Genomic DNA, 23,473 nt, shown 5'->3' with positions numbered 1-23,473 from the left:
TATAATATGATATTTTATGGCCTCTGGCCTCCTTCATTTACATATTAATGGCCAATGCATCTCTTCTGCAAAACACTGTCCAAAGAGTTCATGTTTAGAAACTTTATTGAATTATATTTCCCTGCTTGTTGTCCATCTTTCAGAGTCATTATAAATGAAAATGCAAATAACAACGGGAGAAGACAGTTTTAAGTAATCATCACTATTTTTTCCATGGTAACAAAGTACCATTTCCCTCCTCACATAAAATCTAGCCTTACAGAGAAATTCTACTTTCCAAATGTCAACAAGCACATCCCTGTTTATGAGAACAGGCTTTGGGGCTCCATAATCAGCACTCATTAAATTAGTAGCATGTTGTTGTGTAGCTTTGAAGCTGGCTTTAGTTTATCAAATTGTCTGTTCTCAATGAAAAGGTTCAAGTACTGACACTAGTGATTTTCAAACTTCAAAAAAGAAAACTTAGAACCATCTTTGCATATAATTCAAAGATGGTTTGAATTATATTATATACTACTATGTATATATACTATTGTATACTATATATACTATTATATACTAACATAAGTTGTAGTGATTCTTCTTAAAGCAAGAGGTAGGATCCTGACCTCCACTATTCTTAATCACTTTGAGAGTTGTCCTTGTTAGAGTGCTGATCTTCTGGCAATAAGGGACAGAAGACGTTTCTGGGATATTTTCAAGCTAAAACAGAGAATGTCCTGGGAAAATCATAACAAGATGGTTACCCTACAGCCCAGACTCTGAGGCACATAGGAACCCAAGCTATGTAAAAGACTCTACAGAAACCCAAGTTATGTATGACTCAAGGAGAAAATTTCAAATATCCGAATGCTAAAACTACAGGCATGGCCTCAGTCAAGAATATTTGAGTGACAGTTTTCATATTATTTGATAGCTTCCTGAATCTATGCATCCCTAGGTCCATGATGCAAGGTTATTTCTCTCTACTTACACTGTTCTTTACAAGAGAAGCAACATCTAAATGTATAGTTGATGTTTATAAGCTCTGACTGTTTTCTACTGATCATTATTGGTGATGGTATTAGGAGTTATTTGCCTTTTCACTCCAGTCATTTTTACTTTGTTCTACCATTCTTCCCTAATGGATTGTTTTTAAGTTCATGGAGGGTTAGCTGATAAAAATTTTGGCATATCATTTCAGTTTTATGTATTTTTTCAGGGACCTCCCAGATTTTTTTTTTTTTAAAAAGCTCATTTTGAAACACCTGATTAAGATTTCTACCCTAATTTCTGTTGAATGAGAGAGATACTTCAAAGAGAATCACTCTGCAAAACATTTTCTTGAATCCAGTGCAGAAAAGCCAAGTGGCAAAATTCCATTCCTGAAACTATCAGGAGGCGTCCAAAATAAAAATCTGAGCAAAAACACTGCCCTTTCCCTACCCCCTGATAGCATCAGAAGTAACATGTTAACTGAAATTTCTGCAGGAGACAGGACACAGATCTCTAGGAAAATAATGTTTCTAAATCATGGATGTTTCAATGGCTTTCCCTGCAGTGTGGGGGCCAGAGGATAAACAATAACAGCTGCTGATAATTTGTTACAGGCTTGGAATTTAGGAATGAAAACGGAAAGTGAATTTTGATTCCAATTTCTTTTTAAATTTCGACTTAACCAGGGGGATGTTTTGTGGCTGGTCTGCTCCTCGTGTGAGCATGTAGAGAAATGGGCATCTTATTTGGGGATCTGTCCCATAGGAAATGCTTAGCACTTCAACCTTGCACATAATTGGAATAGTATAATAAACTGCTTCTCAGACACGACTAGTTCCTTAGTGGGGGATCCACCAGAATTCAGTGCTCCAGAATAGTTTGTTTTTTGCTTTGTCATACACCTTTAAGAGATCATCTTGGATTTCTGTTGATGTGCATTAAGTCCATAGTGCATTCTAAATAGTGCATTAATAGTGCATTTTTATAAGTGGCCACATGTTTTCTGAAGACCATTCTTAAGATGGTTAACCTGTACAAGGCCAGTCTCTTTCTCTTAATAGGAAATGATAGCTGTATTCATGATTTTCAAAATCAATTTAACTTTCTTATGGAATAAAAAATTTTTTCCCCAGTTATTTATTTATAGGAGTAAAGTCAGAAACTGTTTTTGAGAATTAGATTTGGGGCAACACTTTGGCTTGGAATAACGCAGCTTGATTCCAGCATTTGCTTACATATAAGACAAATATTAATAATCTGGCTACTTTTTCCAATCTTGGAAAACACAGGTCTATTATTAGAGTTTCCTCCTGATGTGGAAAACATAAATATTTTATTTTTATTTTTTAAAATTCTTTTTTAAAAATTTATTTATTTTAATTGGAGGCTAATTACTTTATAATACTGTAATGGTTTTTGCCATACATTGACGTGAATCAGCCATGGGTGTACATGTGTCCCTCATCCTGAACCCCCCTCCCACCTCCCTCCCCATCCCATCCCTCAGGGTCATCCCAGTGCACCAGCCCTGAGCACCCTGTCTCATGCATCGAACCTGGACTGGTGATCTATTTCACATATGATAATATACAAAACATAAATATTTTAAATCATGAATAGCTGTTTATCAAAATAATTGATGTGTATTGACAGAGGCCACTGTAAGTTATCACAGCAACAGAATGGGATGTGGTATGTAAAGAAATGTTTTAAATATAAGTACAATAGGCTTACGATGAATAAATCTTTGCTAAGAGTCTTCTTTGTTTTTCTTTCTCTCCATTTTATTCTGGCCAGAAATTTCTTTGAGTTCCATTGGTACAGAGAACTCTTGCTCAAAGGGCAATATAATCCTCCTTCCTTATCCTCTATATAAGAGACCAGTATTGCTACTAAGTTTCTGGTGCCCAAGGTCATCATGATAAAGCAATATCTATCACTTTTTCCTAGGTCTCAGGATATGAACCACTAACTCTGTGTCCTATTCTTTTATAAAGTGTTTTTAAAAAATTAATCTGTTTTTAATTTTTATTTGAGCTTTTATTCCTCACTTAATTTGGGCCTCACTGAGAAAGATAACAGATGTAACATAATAATAGGTAACACACACTATCTTACTTTATACTTAAAATTTTGTTCATATTCTTCTCTATTCTTCTCACATGGTGCTTACTAAATTTTCTCATTTCATACTTCCCCTTATTTTATGATGCACTAGAATTTTGTAATTTTTAAAATTAAAATAGCAGCAACTAGCTCTTTTCTAACCCCCATGAAGTGTTTCCTACGGAGGACTTTATGGTGGTTCATATATATTCCTTACACTTGTTCCACTCATCATTTGCTTCCCATAACAAAAATGGGAAAGACTTACAAGGAGATAAGAAGTTGCCATATTTCCTTCCAAAAATTCTCAGACCATTCCTCTGCCCTTACCAAATCCGCCTTTGGTGTGCTGAGTGGGTACTGAGCTTAAGTTCTGCCAGCTGTTTCGTGGTTTAGGCTCATGATATCTCCTGTGTTGGAATTCACCCAGGGTGCCCAAGGGCCTCAGGGACCAGTGGGCGCTCCAGGACTCAAAGGCGATGGCTATCCTGGTGTGCCTGTAAGTGTGGATGCTACTGCTATCTCCTCCCTCCCTCCCTCCCTCTCTTCCTCCTGTCTCTTTCCTTTCCTTCCTCTCGCCCCTCCCTCCTCTACTTCTTTTCCCCTCCCTCCCTTCCCTTCTTTTCCTTTTTCTTTTCTCCTCCCTCCCTCCCTCCTCCCCTTCCCTTCCTGAACCCTGTACACAGCAAGGTTGCTCCCTCTCCCACGTATTATGTCATCTCAGGGCCCTCGAGGAATCCCAGGACCTCCTGGATCAAGGGGATTACCTGGAGTTGGAGACACTGGAGCAAAGGTAGGCAACAGTAGCTTTTAAAAATGTACCTGTAGTTAAGAGGTTTGGTAAAAGTGAACATCTTTACCGGACCCGAGAGAAGAGGAGAAGCGTCTAAAGAACTGATCAAGTTATTTATCCTCATCTGTGGACTCTCCAGAGCCTTGCACTCACTTGAACATTCAGATTAACCTTCTGTTTTTTCCTTCTGTTTCCTTGCTAGCAACGCTTGCATTCGTTTGCTGCTTTGTCTTCCAGTCACAAGGACAGACTTTGGTTCAGGCCCCTGCCCTCTCTGGTCACGCTCCTGCCTAGGTGCCCTCGTACCATCCCATGACATTAACCACTGTGCATGCACTAATGGCCTCCAAATGTCTATCTTCCCTCCTCTAAGCCCTGGTCTCACACACCTACTTTCTTACCAGACGTCTCCTTTTAGATCTCTCACAGACATCTCTAACCTAATATCCCAAATAAAGTCTTTGATTTTCACTCCATCGGCCTGGATGTGGTGCTACCCATGCTCCTTGCTAATGCCACAACACCTAAATCATCTTTGGCCCTCTTTCCCCTCTCTTCCCTCCACATCTAGTCCTATGGCAAATCTGTCAGTTCTACCTTCAAAATTATATCTCGCCTCTGGCTACTTGTCTCTTGCTGCATCTCCCAAGGAGATCACCGCTATCTCTCACCTGGGCTGTTAAAACAACTTCTCCATTGGTCTCTCCTCCACCTCTGCCCTTCTGTTACCTCGCAGGCAAGTTGATCTTTTGAAGCCGAAAATCAGATCACACCCCTTTCCTTCTGAAGAAAACTCTCCGATGGCTTCTCTTTGTACAGAGAGCAAGCTGCACCCGCTTTCCATGTTCTCTGGGGCCCTCTGTAACCTGGCTGCAGCTCCTGTCCTTTGCTCCCGTGCTGCCTGCCTCCCGCCTCACTGACCTGGCCTCCTTCAGCTCCCTCCTGCTTCCAGACCTTGACTTTGTCAGGCTAGCTCATTCTCAAGGTCTCAAGTCTGACCTCCTTCTCCACCTGGACAAAAGGCAATTCTCTCCTCTCCCTCCCTCCCTCCCCCAACACTATCATATCCCCTGGTGTATTTCCTCCATGACATGCATGATTTCTGAAATCAACTTCCTTATTTCCTGGTCTGCATATTTCACAAGGGTATCAATTTTCCTGAAGGCCGGCTCTTTGTTGTACTAAATTCTTGATTCCGGAACTAGGCTTGCCACCCAGAAGGAACTCTTTAACGTGTTGAATGAATGAATAATGAGTGAATGATCAATATTTTCCCACAGAGAGAAATTCTCCTTAGAGATAGATCTACACATTTAGTTTTTCAGATGCTGCCTTTTAAAGAAAGAGGTTATAAGTGGCTAATGTCCACTTTTTGTCTTGAGTTTTTGGTCTCTGCTGTGGCACTTGTGAGTGTTGCCACCGTGATGCTGCTCTGTACTGTGGGGCGAGTACCCTTCCATCCTCTCCCTGGTAGAATGAAAGACTGGAGACCCAAGGCATTCAATTCATCCCTAAAGGAGGTCTTAAGTCCTGCCTGTCTGTCTCTCAGGGTAATCATGAAAGTCAGGGGAGATGTGTCTGAAAGCGCTGAGTAGCGTGTGCCGGGAGAGACACTAGGTGCTTTTGCCAAGGTTCTGGCATCTGACTCAGCATTGGATCTTATCCTTATTTGAATTGGGGCATTGAAATATTCTTTTTTCTTTAAGGAAAAGTGCCTGTTAAGATTTAAAATACAGGAACTTTAATATGTAAACCTCATTATTTTCTGCTAAGTGAAACACTGGTAAAAACTTTTGTTTTTACACTGAATATTCCTTTAGTTAGGGAACTAGGAGCTTATTCCTATTTAAAATATGGTATGTGTGAAATAAAGTGTGTTAAATAAACTGGACTGTCTGTATTCCAATGGAAACATATAACCATTTACATTTCCATAAGTAGACTATTATAAATATTTTATATAAGTATACATTGTATTATATTAAGTTATACTATTGTACTACTACTTTACATTTAGCAGTAATAATAAAGGTGGACACTTAAGCACAGATAGTGAGCACTTAAAAATTTTTATTCTTGTGAATGTTCTACCGTGTCAGATTATTTAACATATAGACTAAAACTAAATGGGTTCGTCATTTCTCTTTCAAAGTCCCTTGTATTTTTTCATATACATTTTAAGGGGGGAAGAAAAGGCGTTCTTTCAAAAGTTTATCCTGCCTATTTTTGGTTGTTATTAATAGTCTGCATGTTGCCAAAAGATGTGTCTCAAGTGAAACTCATACTCATTTACATGCGTGCATGCTCAGTTATGTCCAACTCTGTGCGACCCCACGGACTGTAGCCCACCAGGCTTCTCTGTCCATGGGATTCTCCAGGCAAGAATACTGGAGTGGGTTGCCATTTCCTTCTCTAGGGGATCTTCCCACCTCAGGGACTGAACCCAGGTCTCCTGCGTCTTCTACATTGCATGTGAATGCTCTACCGCTGAGCCACCGGGGAAGCCCAAAACTCATGTCAGTTCAGTTCAGTTCAGTTCAGTAGCTCAGTCGTGTCTGACTCTTTGAGACCCCATTGTGTCTATTATTTCACACAGGAAGCTGAATGGAGGCGGTATCCTCCAGCTCACTTCTACTGAGGGGAGGCGGGAATGTTTGTTAGGACCCGCCTCTGTCCGCACCTCCCTCCCAGCTGTATTTTCCTTCTTCCTGTCTCCCTTTCTTGTGGAAGTTGGGGAGGTGTGTTATCCTGCCCGCCTCTAGCCCTGGAAGGAAATAGCAGGAGTGCACACTCTTCTTAGAATCAAAGAACTTGGATCATTAATTTAAAAATCAAGAACATTCCAAAAGCAAACAGGAGCTTCTAATAACTTCCAAAACCACCTCTCTTTTTTATAGACACCTTAGAGTCTTTATGTGTCTTTTTTATTTCCTGAAGAAAACTTTTGGCTACCCACACAGCCCAACAGAAGCTGGTAAAGAAAAGGAAATTTTTGGAAAAGTCTAATTCCACTTAATTTTGTCCTTTTGGTTTAGTAAGGTGGAGTTGAGACTCTCAAAACACCTAAGGTTGCCAATGGTAGAAAAAGCATAGGACTCAAATGTCTGCAAAATTCCTCTCGTTCTATTTTGTCTTAAAATGGCAGAGGAATTGTGTGTGGAAATGTGTGGGTTTGTGTGCATGCACGCACATGTGTGTATAATTGTACAGACATATATATTGGATATGTTTTTTATTTAAATTCTGTGTTGTCACCTTAAAATATTGGCCTTAGGGCATTAACTTACAAAAGAAATGTGTTTTGAAATGAGGAAGCCATTAAGGTTGACGATTAATTTATGGTGGGCTTTGCGATATTTAGTTAAGGTCACATGTGTTTAGCATATGACACAGACATTAGAATCAAAGCGTCTATGTTTCAAAACATATAAAAAGCAGTCCCTGACATCTTGCAACCTTGTGGTGCTCCATGGCTTTTTTCCAAGTGAAGGAATTCCATCTGACATCAGTGGTTGTAGTACTTCTCCGTACACTTCCCTTGAATGTACTCCAAATTTTGACAAGGGCTTCTGAGAGATTTCTAAAATTCTTACAAAAACTACAAGTTTCCAAGGAGATAGTAGATATGGTTTTAAAATCCACTTTGGAACACGCCATAAAGAGGAACTGACAATTGGGTTTTGTCCAGTAGGAAGCACTCACCCAGTGCCCTGGTCCCTGGACCCAAACTGTCAGCTCACTGATGGGGAGGGCAAGCTCAAAGATCCTGCGTTACACTGCCTGCATTTCTTGACTGGACCCCAAGAGACTAGGCTTCCCTTGTGGCTCAGTGGTAAAGAATTTGCCTGCCAATACAAGAGATGTGCGTTCGAACTCTGGGTCAGGAAGACTCCCTGGAGAAGGCAATGGCAACCCACTGTAGTATTCTTGCCTGGAAAATCCCATGGATGGGCTACAGTCAATGGGGTCATAAAGAGTTGGACATGATTAAGCATGCACGCAGGGCTTCCCTGGTAGCTCAGCTAGTAAAGAATCTGCTTGCAATACAGGAGACCCCGGTTTGATTCCTGGGTTGGGAAGATCCACTGGAGAAGGGATAGGCTACCCATTCCAGTATTCCTGGGCTTTCCTGGTGGCTCAACTGGTAAAGAATCCACCTGCAATGCTGGAGACCTGGGTTTGATCCCTGGGTTGGGAAGATCCCCTGGAGAAGGGAACAGCTACCCACTCCAGTATTCTGGCCAGGAGAATTCCATGAACTATATATTCATGGGGTCACAAAGAGTCAGACATGACTGAGCAACTTTTCACTCACTCCTCAAGCATGCACACAAGAGACAAAGAGGACCCTTTGTGATCTGGGGACTCTCGGTCTATAAACTGTATTATCTTTTGAGAAGCCCAGATAATTCTTTGCTTCTGTATGTTTCACCCCTGTAGGCTGGTGAATCACCCAGGGCTGAGGCTGAGGCCTCAGATGTCAATCTCTGAGGGTGTGAGTTTGTTCTTGGCCTCCTGGAAGAGCACTATGAGGAGTGGATCTCCTGGGCTCAGAAGGGCAGGGGCATTGCATCAGGCATCTCTCAGCTCCTTCAGCCCCCATCCCTGTGCCGGTTCATCAAAGAGAAAGCCATGGCCTTCCCCAAAGCTTTGGAGCAGTATAACTGAGGCTAGTTCTTGCAAAAAGAACCTTTAACCTGGTTTGGGGAGTTCTTAAGGGATCTTTTAACCATCAAGTGTTTGGAATCAAGTCTGGGCAGAAAAGACTTGTTGGGTGGTTGTTGTTATATGTTATAATTGTATACTACCTAAATATTATGTGTGACCTAAATATTTCCAGACTATCATGGAATTTTTAAGAACTCTCTTATTTTATAGATAAGGAAATCAAGAGCCAAAGAGGCTGAACGACTTGCCCCTTTACAATCTGCACAGTGTTGATGCTATTTTGAGTGTCAGAGGGAGACTATAAATATGGGTGAATGAATGGAAAACTAGGTGAATTAATAAGTCAGAGCAGGTGGAATGACTTGTCCTGATCTACAGATGCTCAATCTTCAATACTGTCCATTTTCCGACTACCTCGGCACTGTTTAGGGTACAGTTAGGTGGTCTCTCTTTCCATTCTAGCTTTTCCATTGTCAAAACTTAAATCATGTAAACATTCAGCAGAGGCATAAACCCAAACCCCAAAGAGTTCAATGTTTTCCAGAGCTTTAAATGTTTGGGTATTGTAAACACATGCTTTATTTGACAAAAGTGACCCATACTCATAAATTAAAATGCAAGTCTATGTGAAATTCCACTGAGTATCATTATTCTAAAAATGTTCCCAGCGTCTGAATCGCCTCTCTGTTCTCTGCAATGGCTCACATATGTGCATACCACCAACAGGCAGAGGTGGAACAGAGAAGCGATTCACGCAGAGATGTACTAGGAATTTGTGGATTCCATCAGCGGACGTGGACTGGACAAGGAGCTCCATTTTGAACCTTGTCTGACAAGGAGGGCTGACCTGGGATACAGCCGTAATGATAGTGATACGAAGTGTCCGTGATTCCAAATTGGAGTTGAAGAAACCCACCGTTTATAATATGACTGCAAAATTGCTACAGGCAGGGCAATCAGCTCAAAAATGGGACTAATTAAAGCCAGAGCCATATCAAGTTTAAATACCAGGCAGTTTGACCTCTAGATGTCAGAAAAGATCACTTGACTAGGTGACTTTCCAAGGTTACTCCTCAATTCAGTTCTATGCATGATCTCTGCAAACAGAGCCATAATCGCGTTTACCTTACCATTTTCAGTTATAACTTTTGTTTTTCCTCACTCTTTTCCTAGCTCTGCATTTCTCTTCCCAGGAGCGCATACATACTTTCCCTTCAGCCTGAAGGACGCGCATTTTATCCTCTTAACATTCAACACCCATGTCACCATCAACACATTTTTTATTTTTAATCATGCAGGGATTTTCCCCTAGTGGAAAATTATATTGAATGTCAGCACAAGAGAGCCTTCTCTCTGACATTAAAGGCACTGTCAACATTTCTATTTTCAAGGTTTCTAACTTAACTAAATAAGAAGGCTCTCCCTCTCCAGTGAAATTCTTGGCACAGGGAAATAATTTGCTCATCTTTGATGAGTTGATTTTGAGAAAATGAAGAAACCATCAACAACAAATCCCCGCTAGATCCTACAGCAAATTTTAAGTTATCACAGACTTTAAAATGCTGTTGCTTTGTAGCGAATACTGAAATTCTAGGGGTGGGGGAGTGGGAGGAAGGCTGAAGAGGGAGGGGTATATGTATACATGTAGGTGATTCACTTTGTTTCACAGCAGAAGCTAACACAACATTGTAAACCAATTATACTGTAATAAAAGAAAGTTCTAGGAGAGAAACTGATTTGAGAGAACTGAAATTATTTTAAATGCTTTGACATTTAAAGCTGGGGAAACACACTACAAGAAATGTGATAGTGACTTGAATCTTGTTTTCTAACACCTTCTTGTTTTCCCATCCACTTGAGAATTGTGCTGGTCATTGTTACTGTCTCCCTTTTCATTATTAAAGGGTGTCAGGGGAAAGTGATCGAGTTGTTTGACAATGGCCCCGTCAATAATTAATTCACATTATCAATAACTGGGTTGTCAGTCCATAAGCTTAGAAGAACGCCTCTAAAATTTCCATTGACATCCTGGCAACCATAAGTGAGGTATTTAGGAGTCACAAACTCATTACATAATTCATTCCAGAGTGTTGCTTATGTTTGTGGTAATTGGAGCCTCAGTAGATATATGTTAATTTTCTTTAAAAGCCAGATAAAAAGAAACATTAAGCAACTGCTCATCATCACTTTGATTCCTTCTACCTTATTTTAAAACTCAATCATCTTTTGTTTTCATTTAGTGGACTCTTCAGAGGACCATTTTTTGGGGAAAATCCTTGAGAGGCTAATTCTTTTCAGAGTGAATTCAATTTTCTTTTTATTGCCCCTAAAGTAGAAAAGCATGAAATCACTTTATTTTATTTTATTTTTTTTGAAATCACTTTAAAAACAACCTCAACCTACTTCCACAGCCTCTCAAAGAGTGACAGACAATTAAATTGGCACAAAGGGAGAAATGGTGATTAGAGCTTTATTAATATGTGAAGGTGGAGACAGTCTAATGGACTGTTTTGTCTCTAAGATTGTCTCTAAGTCTCAGATATTGTACTTAAATCTTATAGAACATAAAAGATATAACGAATGTCTCCTTATCACTGTCCCACATGAAATCCTTGCTACTTATGAACTCTGTGACCTTAGTAAGTCATTTAATCTCCCTTAGACTTAGCCTCCTCATCTGTCACTTGGGAATATAAGCCTAGTTCACAGGGTTATTCTGCAAAGTGAATGGAATCATGTCTATAAAATGTTTTTATGAATTCTAACACACAAGTATTAGTAGAAATAGTACTAGCCCGAGTGCACATTACTGTGCCAAATGAAGTGTATTGCAGTATAGAAAAATAGAGAGTAAGCATTTGTGTAAGTAGGGGATCTGGGAAGAGACCAATTGAAATACTGGGGAAAACCACAGAACTGAGGGATGGCAAAAGAGGGTGAGGGAAAGGGAAGCCTGGGACAGCTGGGTGCTTGTGTGGGCTGTGTGGACCTCTTGGAAATCTTAAAATCGAGATTTTTTTTTCTTCTTTTTGAGAGAGTATGATTGACTCAGTATAGGCAAAGGACTTTCACAGCCACATAGCCATGGTCTTTGCATTAAATAGCAGCTGGAAACAGGTCTGGGGAGAAGTCAGCACATTGCCTCTGGGTCTGCTGCTGCTGCTAAGTCATGTCAATCGTGTCCGACTCTGTGGGACCCCATAGACGGCAGCCCAACAGGCTCCTCTGTCCCTGGGATTCTCCAGGCAAGAACACTGGAGTGGGTTGCCATTTCCTTCTCCAATGCATGAAAGTGAAAAGTGAAAGTGAAGTCGCTCAGTCGTGTCTGACTCTTAGCGACCCCATGGACTCTAGCCCACCAGGCTCCTCCATCCATGGGATTCTCCAGGCAAGAGTATTGGAGTGGATTGCCATTACCTTCTCCGGCCTCTGGCTCTAGTCACCATCATTTAGAAGATGGACTCTGGAGTCAGACCTGGGTTGGAATTGCTTCCAGCTGTATGGTTTTTGGCAAATTCTATATTCTCTTTAGCCTCAGTTTCCTTATGTGTAGAATACAGTAATGATGTTCAGATAAGATATTGAATAAAAAGTACATTACACATGAGAAAAATAAATTTTAATTATTATAGATTTTATTAAAAAGTAACTATAATTGTTTTAATATTAACCAAAGAAAATATTTGCCAAAGGGAAAATGCATGTGATAGTACTTTTGCTTTCTCTTTCTTCTTTTTCTTCCTTTTAAAATATAAAAAGTTTAATGAATGATTACTAGGACCATCATAAAATTATGCATGATTTTAAAGTGGTTGAAATTAACCACTCTGCAAGGTTATGGTTTAGGTGAAACCATTACTGAATCATTTGCTAAGTTCACTCTTGGAAGCACTGCAGAAAGTCCTAAATTTGACCATTTTCTATGAAATTAAAAGGAGTATCCCCCATCTAGAATCCTTTTGTGGGCCAAGATGAAGCTGAAGGCATTCTAAACAGTTATTCTTTTTTGAGGGAGTTGAGATGACAAGGGAGGGGTAGGACTTGTAAATTTATGAAATTGATGGCTGTAGTTACAAATGGCAACTTCGGGATTAACTTTCAGGTCTGTTCATTATCTCCTAATGCAAGAGCTCCCTCTGCAGGCTCCAATAACCTCAGCTCCTGCGTGGGAAGCTAAGTCCAGCTCTGCAAGTACCTGTTGTAAGTCTTCTTACTTGTGGATGTCTCTCTATCCACTGACAATAAAACTACATATCTAAAAATATCATAGAACATGCACCTCTTGGGTACCTTTGGGGCTCTCCAGGAGTGAAATGAGTCCTGACTACAGTCCTCTTAAGCACTTTCACCTGGTGGTGTAGGCTAGCATGGACAGATGCTGTGGAACAAAAGGCAGGATACATTTCTAAGACCCCACCAGAGCAGAGAGACATGGTCTATATGGATTTACACAGCTCATTAAGGGCTTGTTATTCCCATCTATTGAGAATTTGGTCCATGAACACCAAGAAACTACCCTAAAATATGTTACTGACCAACTCTAATACCTACAGAATGTGTTAAGACTTGATTTAGTTTATCAGATCCATAAAAGCATATATCAAGTATATTTACATAGATCAAGAGATTACAAAAGACTACTCTGATAGATAAAACATAGCTATATGTCAACAGTTATACAGAAAAAAAGATGGACAGCTTGTTTGAGGTAAACACTGAGTACCACAGGTGACACGGACCACGTTGTTAAAGCTCCCTGGCTAAGGTTCAGATATACAGAGGGCAATAAGGTGTTCTTAGGGGCAGCTGTTCTATTGCATTTAACCGTCAGACATTCCTAAAGGATGAAGGTCATGGGAGCTGAATAGAAGAGAAAAAGGAGCAAGTGTGTGAACTGGTTAGGTGTCACTGGAGACCCTTACTTGGTGAATTTATAGATATCCCTTTTAAAGGTATTTCAGAGGTACACAAGAAAGAAGAGATAATAGAAATGTGTATAATACAGGACAAGGTCATATTCTCTACTTGGAGCTCTTGATGACAGGCATGATCATTTAAATTCGGAGAAACTTCGGGTCATTAAAAGTTGGGAATCAGAAGTAGAGAGGTATTAAAGACAGAACTAGTATCTGTGGTCTCAAAAGCAGCTAAGGACTACGTGGAAGAGATGGAGGTAGAAGACCAGAATCATAAAAGTTGCCTGCAAGCAAAAGGGAAAACTGTAATTAAAAAGTAGGGAATAAAAGAACTAACTCAGTAATAAAGTTTAAAGGTTTTCCCCATTTTTTAGGCCTTGTTTTCTATAGAAATATTTTAAGGTTTGTAAGTAGAAAGTGACGCTAAATAAAAGATGGGATGTTTTTCTAGATAAACAATGTAATCATTTCTTATAATCTGTGATTTTTGAATTGTTGAAAAGCTGGTTATTTAGCTCCTAATTAGGACGTGTACAAAACAGAACCTAGGGCAAAGAGCTTGGGAGTCTAGGTTCAAAGACTGGTTTGAAGCTTTCTTTCTTTATAACTTTATTGAGGCATATTTTATATGTCATAGGATTTACCTACTTTAAGTGTATGATTGAATGATTTTTTAGTACATTTACCAAGTTATATAGCCATCATCACAAATCAGTTTTAGGACATCTTCATCCCCCAACAAGATCTCGCATGTCCATTTATAGTTAATCCTCCTTCCGTGCTCCTATTCTAGGCCCCAGGAAACCACTGACTTACTTTCTGTCTCTATAGATATGCCTTTTCTGGACATTTCATATACACGGACTCAAACAATATGTAGTCTCACGTATTTGATTTTTTTCATTAAGAATAGTTTTTGAGGCTCATCTATATTGTTGTGTGCAGCTATTGTTCATTCCTTTTAACTGCTGAATATATCACATTTTGTCTATCCAGTTGATGGACATTCTGGTTGTTCCCAGTTTGGGGCTACTATGAATAATTCTGCTAAGAGCATTCATATGTTAAGTCTCTGTGTAGACATATGTTTTCACTTTCTTTGGGTATATACCTAGGAGTGAGATTACTAGATCAAATGGTAAAATTATGTTGAACTTTTAAAGAAACTGCCAAACTATTTTCCAAAGCAGCTGTACCAGCAGCAAACACAGATTCTGTTTCTCCACATCCTCCCAGTCCTGCCTCGCAATAGCCGTGCAGCTTTGGGCAAACTTCAGTTCCTTCTTTAAAAACAACGGGTGGGGTGGGGAGTTATCAATTACCAAGTGCCTGTTGTATGCTAGACAAGGTGATAGAAGCACGGCATTTTGTGTCTGCCTTCATTGTCATTTCCATGAAAGGTAGATACGATTTTCTATGTGTCTGATGAATTTACGAAGGTTCAGAGAAGTTAGGGAAGTTAGTGGTCAAAAAGATTTTTGTGAATACTAAGTTATACCAAGTATCATATAAAAACATGCAGAACACACTATTGGGGACGCTGAGCGTGATTAATGAAGAGGTCGTCGTTTCTCCTCCTCTTCCCTATTCACACCTCAAATAGATCTAACCACCTGCACCACCCCAGTCAGACCCCACCACCTTTCTGGTGATTGTTGTTGCTGTTTAGTTGCTAAGTCGTGTCTGACTCTTTGCGAACCCCATGGACTGTAGCCCGCCAGGCTCCTCTATGGGATTTCCCAGGCAAGAAAACTGGAGTGGGTTGCCATGTCCTCCTTCAGGGGATCTTCCCGACCCAGAGACTGAACCCAGGTCTGCTGCACTGGAGGGCAGATCCTTTACCACTGAGCCACCGGGGAAGCCTGTTTCTGGTGGTGGTTGCCTATTATGAAACTGTCATGCTTTGATGAATCTGAAACCTTGAGAGAACCCACTGTGTACTCACAGCCACTCTAGAGGAAGGAGTGTCCTAAAGCCAATCTCGAGCCCAAGTAGCATAATCACTGTTGCGTAAAAATGTAAGAACAGCTAGTTCAGAAAGGTTATAACTTTTAATGCTTTTTAAAAAATTATTATTCTTGTCTCTTCTTTCTCCCTGTCTTCACAATGGCAGTAATTACTTCTCCAAAATCCCAAGAAGCGAGTTCCAAAAAGTATATATTAAGGTTGCCAAGAAGCTAATTAACTTGATTGCTTTGAAATAAACCCCGATCAGCTGGTTTGATAAATGGCAATAAGAAATGAAAACAAAGAGAGATAACACTCTGTTGATCAAATATAGAAAAATGATCTGGAAGAAAAGATTATTATCTTAGTCAAATTCAAGGGTTTGGGATTTTAAAGTGTATTTCTGAATATGAAAATTCATAGGAAATATTATCATATGAAATTTTACATGAAATATGGTACACAGCATTTTCCTAAATCAACAACTTGTCATTCATTGTGTTTTTTCAGGGAGATCCTGGTGTCAGAGGCCCTCCAGGCCCCGCTGGGCCTCGGGGCATAGGAACCCCAGGGCCAAAGGTGAGTCCGCAGGTCTGTGCTCTGGGTGAGGGTCAGGTATCATCCAGATGACCAAGGGCACATTAAATGCACAGGAAGTTCTCACATCATGTTGACTTATTTTTTCTTGATACTGATGAAGAGCCTTACATGTTCATTATCAGGTGAACTTTCAGTAAAATAGAACATTTAAGTATATAAAGTTATTTGCTTCCTCCCAAAGAAATTAGAAAGTTAGTGCCTCTTTAAAAAGTGATTGCAAAGTGCTCAAAATATTCCCAGGTTCCTTAGAGGCTGTGCTAACATTAAGAAGCATGGATTTACTTTGGCCAGAGGGGCCTCAGGTCACCTTGTAACAGGTGGTGGATCTGTTGTGTCCTGTGTGCAGTCTACTCCATCAGGGCCCCAGTGCAAGAGTCTAATTTGTCATCCCTGTAGAAGCCGAGAGGAACTTCCTTTGGCTCCCTTTGCTTTCACTCTCCTTCTCTTCCTTTTGTCACCTCCAATTTGGTGATTATTTATCCTTCTATTCCTTTAATCCAGTGTTTTTCAGTGAGGGAGATTTTGTCCTCCCCTCTCCACCAGGGGGACCTTTGGCAGTGTCTGGAATCATTCTGGGCAGCAGGTCCCGCTGGGGAAGGAGGGCTCCTGGCATCTAGTGGATTGACGCCTGGGATGCACAGGACAGCCTTCCATAGTGAAGAATCATCCAGCTCAAAATGTTAATTATGCTGGGGTTGAGGAGCCCTGTTTTAATTGCTCACTCATTTGCTCAACAAATATTCCTTTGATTTGTTCAAAGAGGCAGGTAAGGAAATACCACTTCCCAGGTGGCTCAGCAGTAAAGAATCTGCCTGCAATGCAGGAGACACGGGTTTGATCTGTGGGTCAGGAAGATCCCCTGGAGAAGAGAATGGCAACCCACTCCAGTATTCTTGCCTGGGAAATCCCATGGACAGAGGAGCCCGGTGGGCTACAGTCCACGGGGTTGCAGAGAGTTGGACACGACTTAATGACTTAACAATAACAAAGAAATATCAGGCATATTCATAGGGAAAACAGGTTTCAGTGAGCCACCCATCACAAATCAAACTACAGACAGGTATATTCATAGCCAAAATGCACAGAAGTGAATTAGAATTCTATTTTCAGAGAGGAAAGAGAGAGAGCTTTGTGAATCAAAGATTTGACTGAGGATCCTAGAGTTACCAAGATTCTGGGTTTACCCTTTTTTTGTCCATCAACTCCATTGTGACAGTGGGCTATTTCTTCACCATACAGATCCCTTTAAATGGATGGAGATCCCTCTGAGATATTAGTAGTTGTTATCACTGGGTGATGGAATGATGGGTTGATTTTTTTTTTCATTGTAATTTTCACTACTATTTTTACTTTATCCCCAATAAGTTCTTCTTGTAATCAGAAAAAAGTAAAGTAATTTTTCCCATAGTGGAAAGGAAAAGACTGACCTACACAGTAACTTTGATGAACTCAGGATTCCTGAAAGTTTGTTTCACCAAAATGCTAATTAGGGAACTTCTGGGATAAACAAAGTTAAACTAATCTTTCTATGTGGAATTTCTTAGAGGCGTTAATATTAAAGCTCCATTAATATTAATTAACATTAATTTCAATTAATTATTTAAAATTATTAATTTTATTAATTTAATTTAAATTAGTTAATTTTAATTTTAATTAATATTACTTTAATATTCACCTGCCCCAGGGATCTATAAGGAGAGGCACATCCATGGTGTAAACATTTCCCAATCTTACTTGACCACAGAGCTCTCTTCTCAAGAAACATGGGGTCAGCTTATGCTGTAAGGAACATACAATGGGAACTGACATACTTTTTGCTTCACTTACATATTTTCTTAAAAGTTCAACTCTGATGCATGTCAATAGGTACTGAGTCTTTAACTGCAAACTCTGTGAATTAACGTGCTATATTGAAATTGTGCAACATAGTAAAGTGAAAGTGATAGTCACTCAGTCGTGTCCAACTTTTTGTGACCCCGTGGACTGTATAGCCTGCCAGGCTCCTTTGTCCATGGGATTCCCCAGGAAAGAATACTGGAGCACGTTGCCATTCCTTTTCCAGGGCTTCTTCCTGACCCAGGGATCTTCCTGCATTGGCAGGCAGACTCTTTACCACTGAGCTAACAAGGAAACCTGCTGAATCTTTAACTTCAACCCCCATGAATTAATATGCTGTATTGAAATGGTGCAAAATAGTAAAGGCTACCTAGAATTACGTGTGAGCCCTGTTTGAACGCCTGGTGTTTAGGGCAGCAGGAGGAGCCCAAGCGGGCAAGGCTATGGGGCCAACACTCCTGCTTCCATGCAGCAGTTCTGCCTTATCGCTTTATAGCTGGATTAAATGTAAAAATGTTTGAAAGGATTGTGTGGTTTAAAATTTTTGGAAGAACCCCGCTTTATATCAACATGGAAAGACTGAAGTGAGAATGAAGCTAAGAGCAGTAATCTGTTGCTTGTTTCTAAATCTCCTTACCCTTCTCTCCAATTTCTCTGTGTCTTCTAATAGGGTGACATTGGGCAGAAAGGCTTGCCTGGCCCTCCTGGCTCCCCTGGCTATGGATTACAAGGAATCAAAGTAAGTGAGTGGAATTGTGCAAGGGTCGCCTCTCAACGCACTAGGGCGAGGGGGAGAAGAGGTTGTGGATAATACAAAAGACGGCTATTAAGAAATGGACTTAATGTAAGCTCAGCAGTTAAAATCACATCCGGTATTTAGAAGCATCGTCCGAAAGTGGAAACATGGGATAAGTACACTTGCTCCACAAATGCGTAACGTTCCATAAGTAGCTTGGAGAGAAACTGAACGGTTACGGTGGTTTGCAGTTCTGTCGGTTTCTGAGCTGAGCGGGGAGTCTGTGCCCCCACTGCATGTGCTCCCTTCACCTTCCTCACCTGCAGCCTCCATTCGTAGCCCAGGGATGCCCAAGTTTCCAGTTTTAGCTCACAGTGGAATCACCCGGGAAGGTTTTGAATAATGCTGCTGTCTTACCCCGAAGAAGGACATCTGAATCTCTGGGGGCAGAGTTTGAGTCCTGTGGGTTTAAGAGCTGCCCATGTGATTCTCCTGAGCATCCAGGTGAGAAGCCCAACTCTGTGCTACTAGTGTTTACAACCACTGCATTCTGCTTGATTTCTGTCTCTGCCACAACAGGCCTATCTGGTGAGATGGGACTCCCAGGGTCTCCCCGCCCCAGTAGACAGAATTTGGCATCTACAGGCTACTGTGTAATTTAAACAGTTCCCTCTTTTAATGTGTTGATTTATGCATTTATTTTTCACCGGTTCACTCTCATTCTATTTGTTTCCCCCCAAATAAACTACAGTGGTTAAGCTTCAAAACAGAGTAATTCCCTCGTGGGTAACTGATTTGACTCTAAAAAAGTGGAAACGTTCAAGACAAACTCATTTTTGGGTGGCAGAATTTCTTGGTAAATGGGAGACAGTAGGAGCTGAAGATAATACATGTGAAAAATCCTGTGTTGAAATTAAACCACCTACTCCTGTGTTAAGAGTGAGTTCTGTCAAGAGCAAAACTCATTTGAATCCGTGTTAAACCTTCCAATCTATCATGCAACATCTAGGGCTTCCACCGCAGGTCTTTTACGTAACAGTTGTCCATCTGTAGGGCCGAGTACCCAAGCAAAGGCCAGCTAACATCACCAGTAGCATACACGCACTGGGCAACCCAGCCGAAGCCTGCTTCCTTGTAAACGGCATCTCCCACACTTCATCTTCTAAGTTCTACAGTTAAAAGATGGTTTTGAATTTATGAGTTTGCTGGAGCAGTGAACACACGATTGGCTCAGTTCACGTGTGCTATGAGTTGGTTATCACTGCCGTGTTAAATTCTCCGCCAGCTTTTCCCCTTTGTTATCTGGGAACTACTTCCTTATTAACAAAGGGGCCTCTTGAGTTGTGCGTAACTGGTCCTCATCAGTTCTGACTCACCTGGTGTCCTGGCCTTCCTTGTGCCTCCCAGGTCAGGCCATGTTCAAAGTCCCTCCTGGGTGAAACTGTGCTGGGAAAACTACCATCATAAGGAAAGAACCAAAATGAACACTGCCACGTATCCAGTCCTATCAGAAGTGAGAGAAGTTTCTCCTCCACGGAGGGTTGGGGCCTGATGCTGCTGGCAGTGAGCCTGGACCAGGCGGCCTCACAAGCCTCCTCTAGACATAACTGCCAGCCTGCTGGCAGCAGGGCAAACATTTCTCTCAGGATGCCCACCCCATTTTTCTGAGCCTGGCTCGTACCATCCCTTCAAAAGGGAGAGAACTGAGAAATCAAATTGGTGGTGTTCCTCCGAGTCATTTTAAGGCTCCATACTTAGCGAAATTTCATTTCTTATGTTCATTTTTTGAATCTATTTCACACCCCTTTCTAAAAAACTATTTGAATCAGTAAAATCTGCTTCTGTTGGCCTGTCTGTTCAAGAGACTCTGATGGAAGTCCTTGTTATTAAATTTTCACATCAGGGCCCGATTTGTACCCTGTCTCTCGATCTCATCCCAACCATGGGGAAAATAAGGGGCTCAGGCTGCAATCACAGAAATGATTTGCTCCAACTTAGTCCCTAGAATACTGGCTTTACATTCAGTTATTTAACCAACCAGGGGCTCCCTGCTGGCACTAGTGGCAAAGAACTCATCTGCCAATGAAGGAGACGTAGGAGACATGGGTTTGATCCCTGGGTCAGGAAGATCCCTTGCAGGAGTGCATGCGTGCAACCTACTCCAGTATTGTTGCCTGGAGAATCCCATGGACAGAGGAGTCTGGCGGGCTGCAGTCCATGAGGAAATAGAGTTGGACACAACTGAGCAACTGAGTGCACATGCATTCAACCAACCAACCAACACTGATTGGGCACCATCTATGTCAGACACATAGGCTAAGTGCAGTATAAAATGATGAGTGAAAAGATGTGAAGTTTGTCCTCATGGGGTTTCAGTTCAGTTCAGTCACTCAGTCGTGTCCGACTCTTTGCCACCCCATGAATCACAGCACGCCAGGCCTCCCTGTCCATCACCAACTCCCGGAGTTTACTCAAACTCTTGTCCATAGAGTTGGTGATGCCATCCAGCCATCTCATCCTCTGTCGTCCCCTTCTCCTCCTGTCCCCAGTCCTTCCCAGCATCAGGGTCTTTTCCATTGAGTCAACCCTTTGCATCAGGTGAGCAAAGTATTGGAGTTTCAGCTTCAGCATCAGTCCTTCCAATGAACACCCAGGACTGATCTCCTTTAGGATGGACTGGCTGGATCTCCTTGCAGTCCACGGGACTCTCAAGAGTCTTCTCCAACACCATAGTTCAAAAGCATCAATTCTTTGGTGCTCAGCCTTCTTCACAGTCCAACTCTCACATCCATACATGACCACTGGAAAAACCATAGCCTTGACTAGACAGACCTTTGTTGGCAAAGTAATGTCTCTGCTTTTTAATATGCTATCTAGGTTGATCATAACTTTCCTTCCAAAGAGTAAGTGTCTTTTAATTTCATGACTAGAGACATCAAATGATCACTTTTTGAGCTCCAGAGAGTCTAGCGGGGGTGGCACAGTGAAATGAATGGGTTTACAGGGTTAGGCAAGAGTCCTGTAGGCCACAGTAATGAGTCTGGTGTCAGGCCTAGAGTGACTGAAAGTCAAAGCAGGGTGACATGATCAGGCAGGTATTTATCCAAGACCCCTTCTGTCTGCCATCTACAGAAGGGATGGGCATGACCAGAAGGAGTGTGAGGGTGCCCCCTCCCATACCTCTGTGTAATCTTCCAATTCTCAGTGTGGAAAACATGAGCTTCCGGGCACCCTCTCCTGCTGCCCCTCCCAGGGCTCTGGGACCACCCAAGCCCGCTGCTGTGGGAACCCGGGAGAACATGATGGGCTCACTCCCCCGGGGCCCCACAGTCAGCTCCCACCATGGCTCTGCAGTCCCCGCTGCGGCCTGGCTGGCTCCACGCTGCAGGCGTGGAGTGGAGGAGGAGGTGAGCTCCAGCTCCTCCGGGGCCCCAGTCCTTTCTCTCAACCACAAACATCTGCTGATCGTCTGCATGAATATGAGACACTGGCTTTCTGGCCTCTCGGTGGCCTTGGCCCTTCAGGTTCACATCATATTCGCGGGTTACATGATGCCACTGTGCTGTCCCACCGTGAGCCCCCAGCACTGATCACTTTCTGCCGTTACGTCAGAGCAGCAGTAGTCCTCAGTTAAGTCAGGAGGGGAGAAAGGATGGGGCTTGGTCTTGAGGAACGGCTTGATGTGTCAACTAGCCCTGGAGGGGCCAAGAGAGCGACTGAGAGGGTGGGTCATCAAGGTGAAGACACCAAGGATGAGGACAGACAGAAATGACTGGCCTCCACTCTGCATTTCTACTCAGGAGTCATGCCCTCTCTCCACCTTTGTTCAAGTCAGTCCTTGGGTCCCAGTCAGCCCTGACATGCCCAGAGAATGTTTTTCCTCAGTGAATCAGGAGGTCTTTATAAAAATAGGATTCCTGGTGGTCCTCTATGACTTTAGGAATTTCCAAGACAGAGCTGTGGACTAGACTATGACTTCAGCTGTGCATAAATCCTTTATTCACTAAATGAATGGGCCTCTATGCCACTGGTTTCCATTCTCCACTGAGGCCTGAACATGACTGATCTCTCATCGACTGAGGAAATACACCCTGTAGTTAGGCTGTGGCCAAAGATGGGCTGACTAATATTTCAGGCCTTGCCAGTTTGTTATCAAGTGTGACCAAATGGCCTTGATGACGTGCCGGGGGAATATGGTGAACACTACGGGGTGGAAATCTCAATATCTCCAAAGCTGACAAAGTGTGATGACTATAGTGGTTCCATGGTCACAGAGCTAACACGTCAACCCCCGAGACTCCTGGGGCCCAGAAGTGGAGGGAAACTGAGGCCCAGTGACCTCACCGCTCTATCTAGATTCTGACCTTAAGGGTCTGACAGAAACAGAATGAGCTTGAGAGCCAAATACGACCTTGGCCTGAATCTGTCTAGTTGTATAAGCTTTTTATCTTTGAGGAACCTTAAAGCTTACTCATCTTTAAAATGGGGATAATAAAACCTATTTTGCAAGGTGTTGTGAAGATAAAATTGTACAAAATGCCTAGTATGCAGTAGTGGTTACTCAATCAGAGCCTGGGCTATGGAATCAACTGATCTGAATCGTGGTTTCCTGAGTATTACACCTCTTGCCTCAGTTTCCACATCTAAATAATGGGGATAATAATAGTACTATTTTCTAAAGTTGTTACAGGAAATGAAGCAGAAAGGAAATGAAATTAAATGAGACCGTACGTGTAATGTGTTTAAAACAAGGTTCAACGCATGGTTACACATGCAGTAAATGGTTGGAGTTATTCACATTATAATTTCTTCCTGCTTTCCCTCCCTTTCTACTTGTCCCTCTTGTATTTTCTAGGATGAAGGCCCAGATTCTGACATTCATATGATTTAATGTTC

The 23,473-nt window shown here is 41.7% G+C and overlaps 1 protein-coding gene across 1 annotated transcript in view; it reads left to right on the top strand.

Moving 5' to 3' along the window:
- The window catches only part of COL28A1 (collagen type XXVIII alpha 1 chain), a 183,145-nt gene that overhangs the window by 94,038 nt on the left and 65,634 nt on the right, over positions 1-23,473 (top strand). The window contains exons 24-27 of the mRNA XM_065938605.1: positions 3,512-3,580; positions 3,806-3,874; positions 15,916-15,984; positions 18,512-18,580. Of these exons, the coding sequence (XP_065794677.1) occupies positions 3,512-3,580; positions 3,806-3,874; positions 15,916-15,984; positions 18,512-18,580 (276 nt within the window). The remainder of the gene's footprint in view (positions 1-3,511; positions 3,581-3,805; positions 3,875-15,915; positions 15,985-18,511; positions 18,581-23,473) is intronic.

This window comes from Muntiacus reevesi, chromosome 6 (genome assembly GCF_963930625.1).
Source record: "Muntiacus reevesi chromosome 6, mMunRee1.1, whole genome shotgun sequence".
In the NCBI taxonomy this organism is placed as follows: Eukaryota; Metazoa; Chordata; class Mammalia; order Artiodactyla; family Cervidae; genus Muntiacus; species Muntiacus reevesi.
Note: the sequence above shows the minus strand (reverse complement) of the source record. Positions and strands in the feature narration are given on the sequence as shown.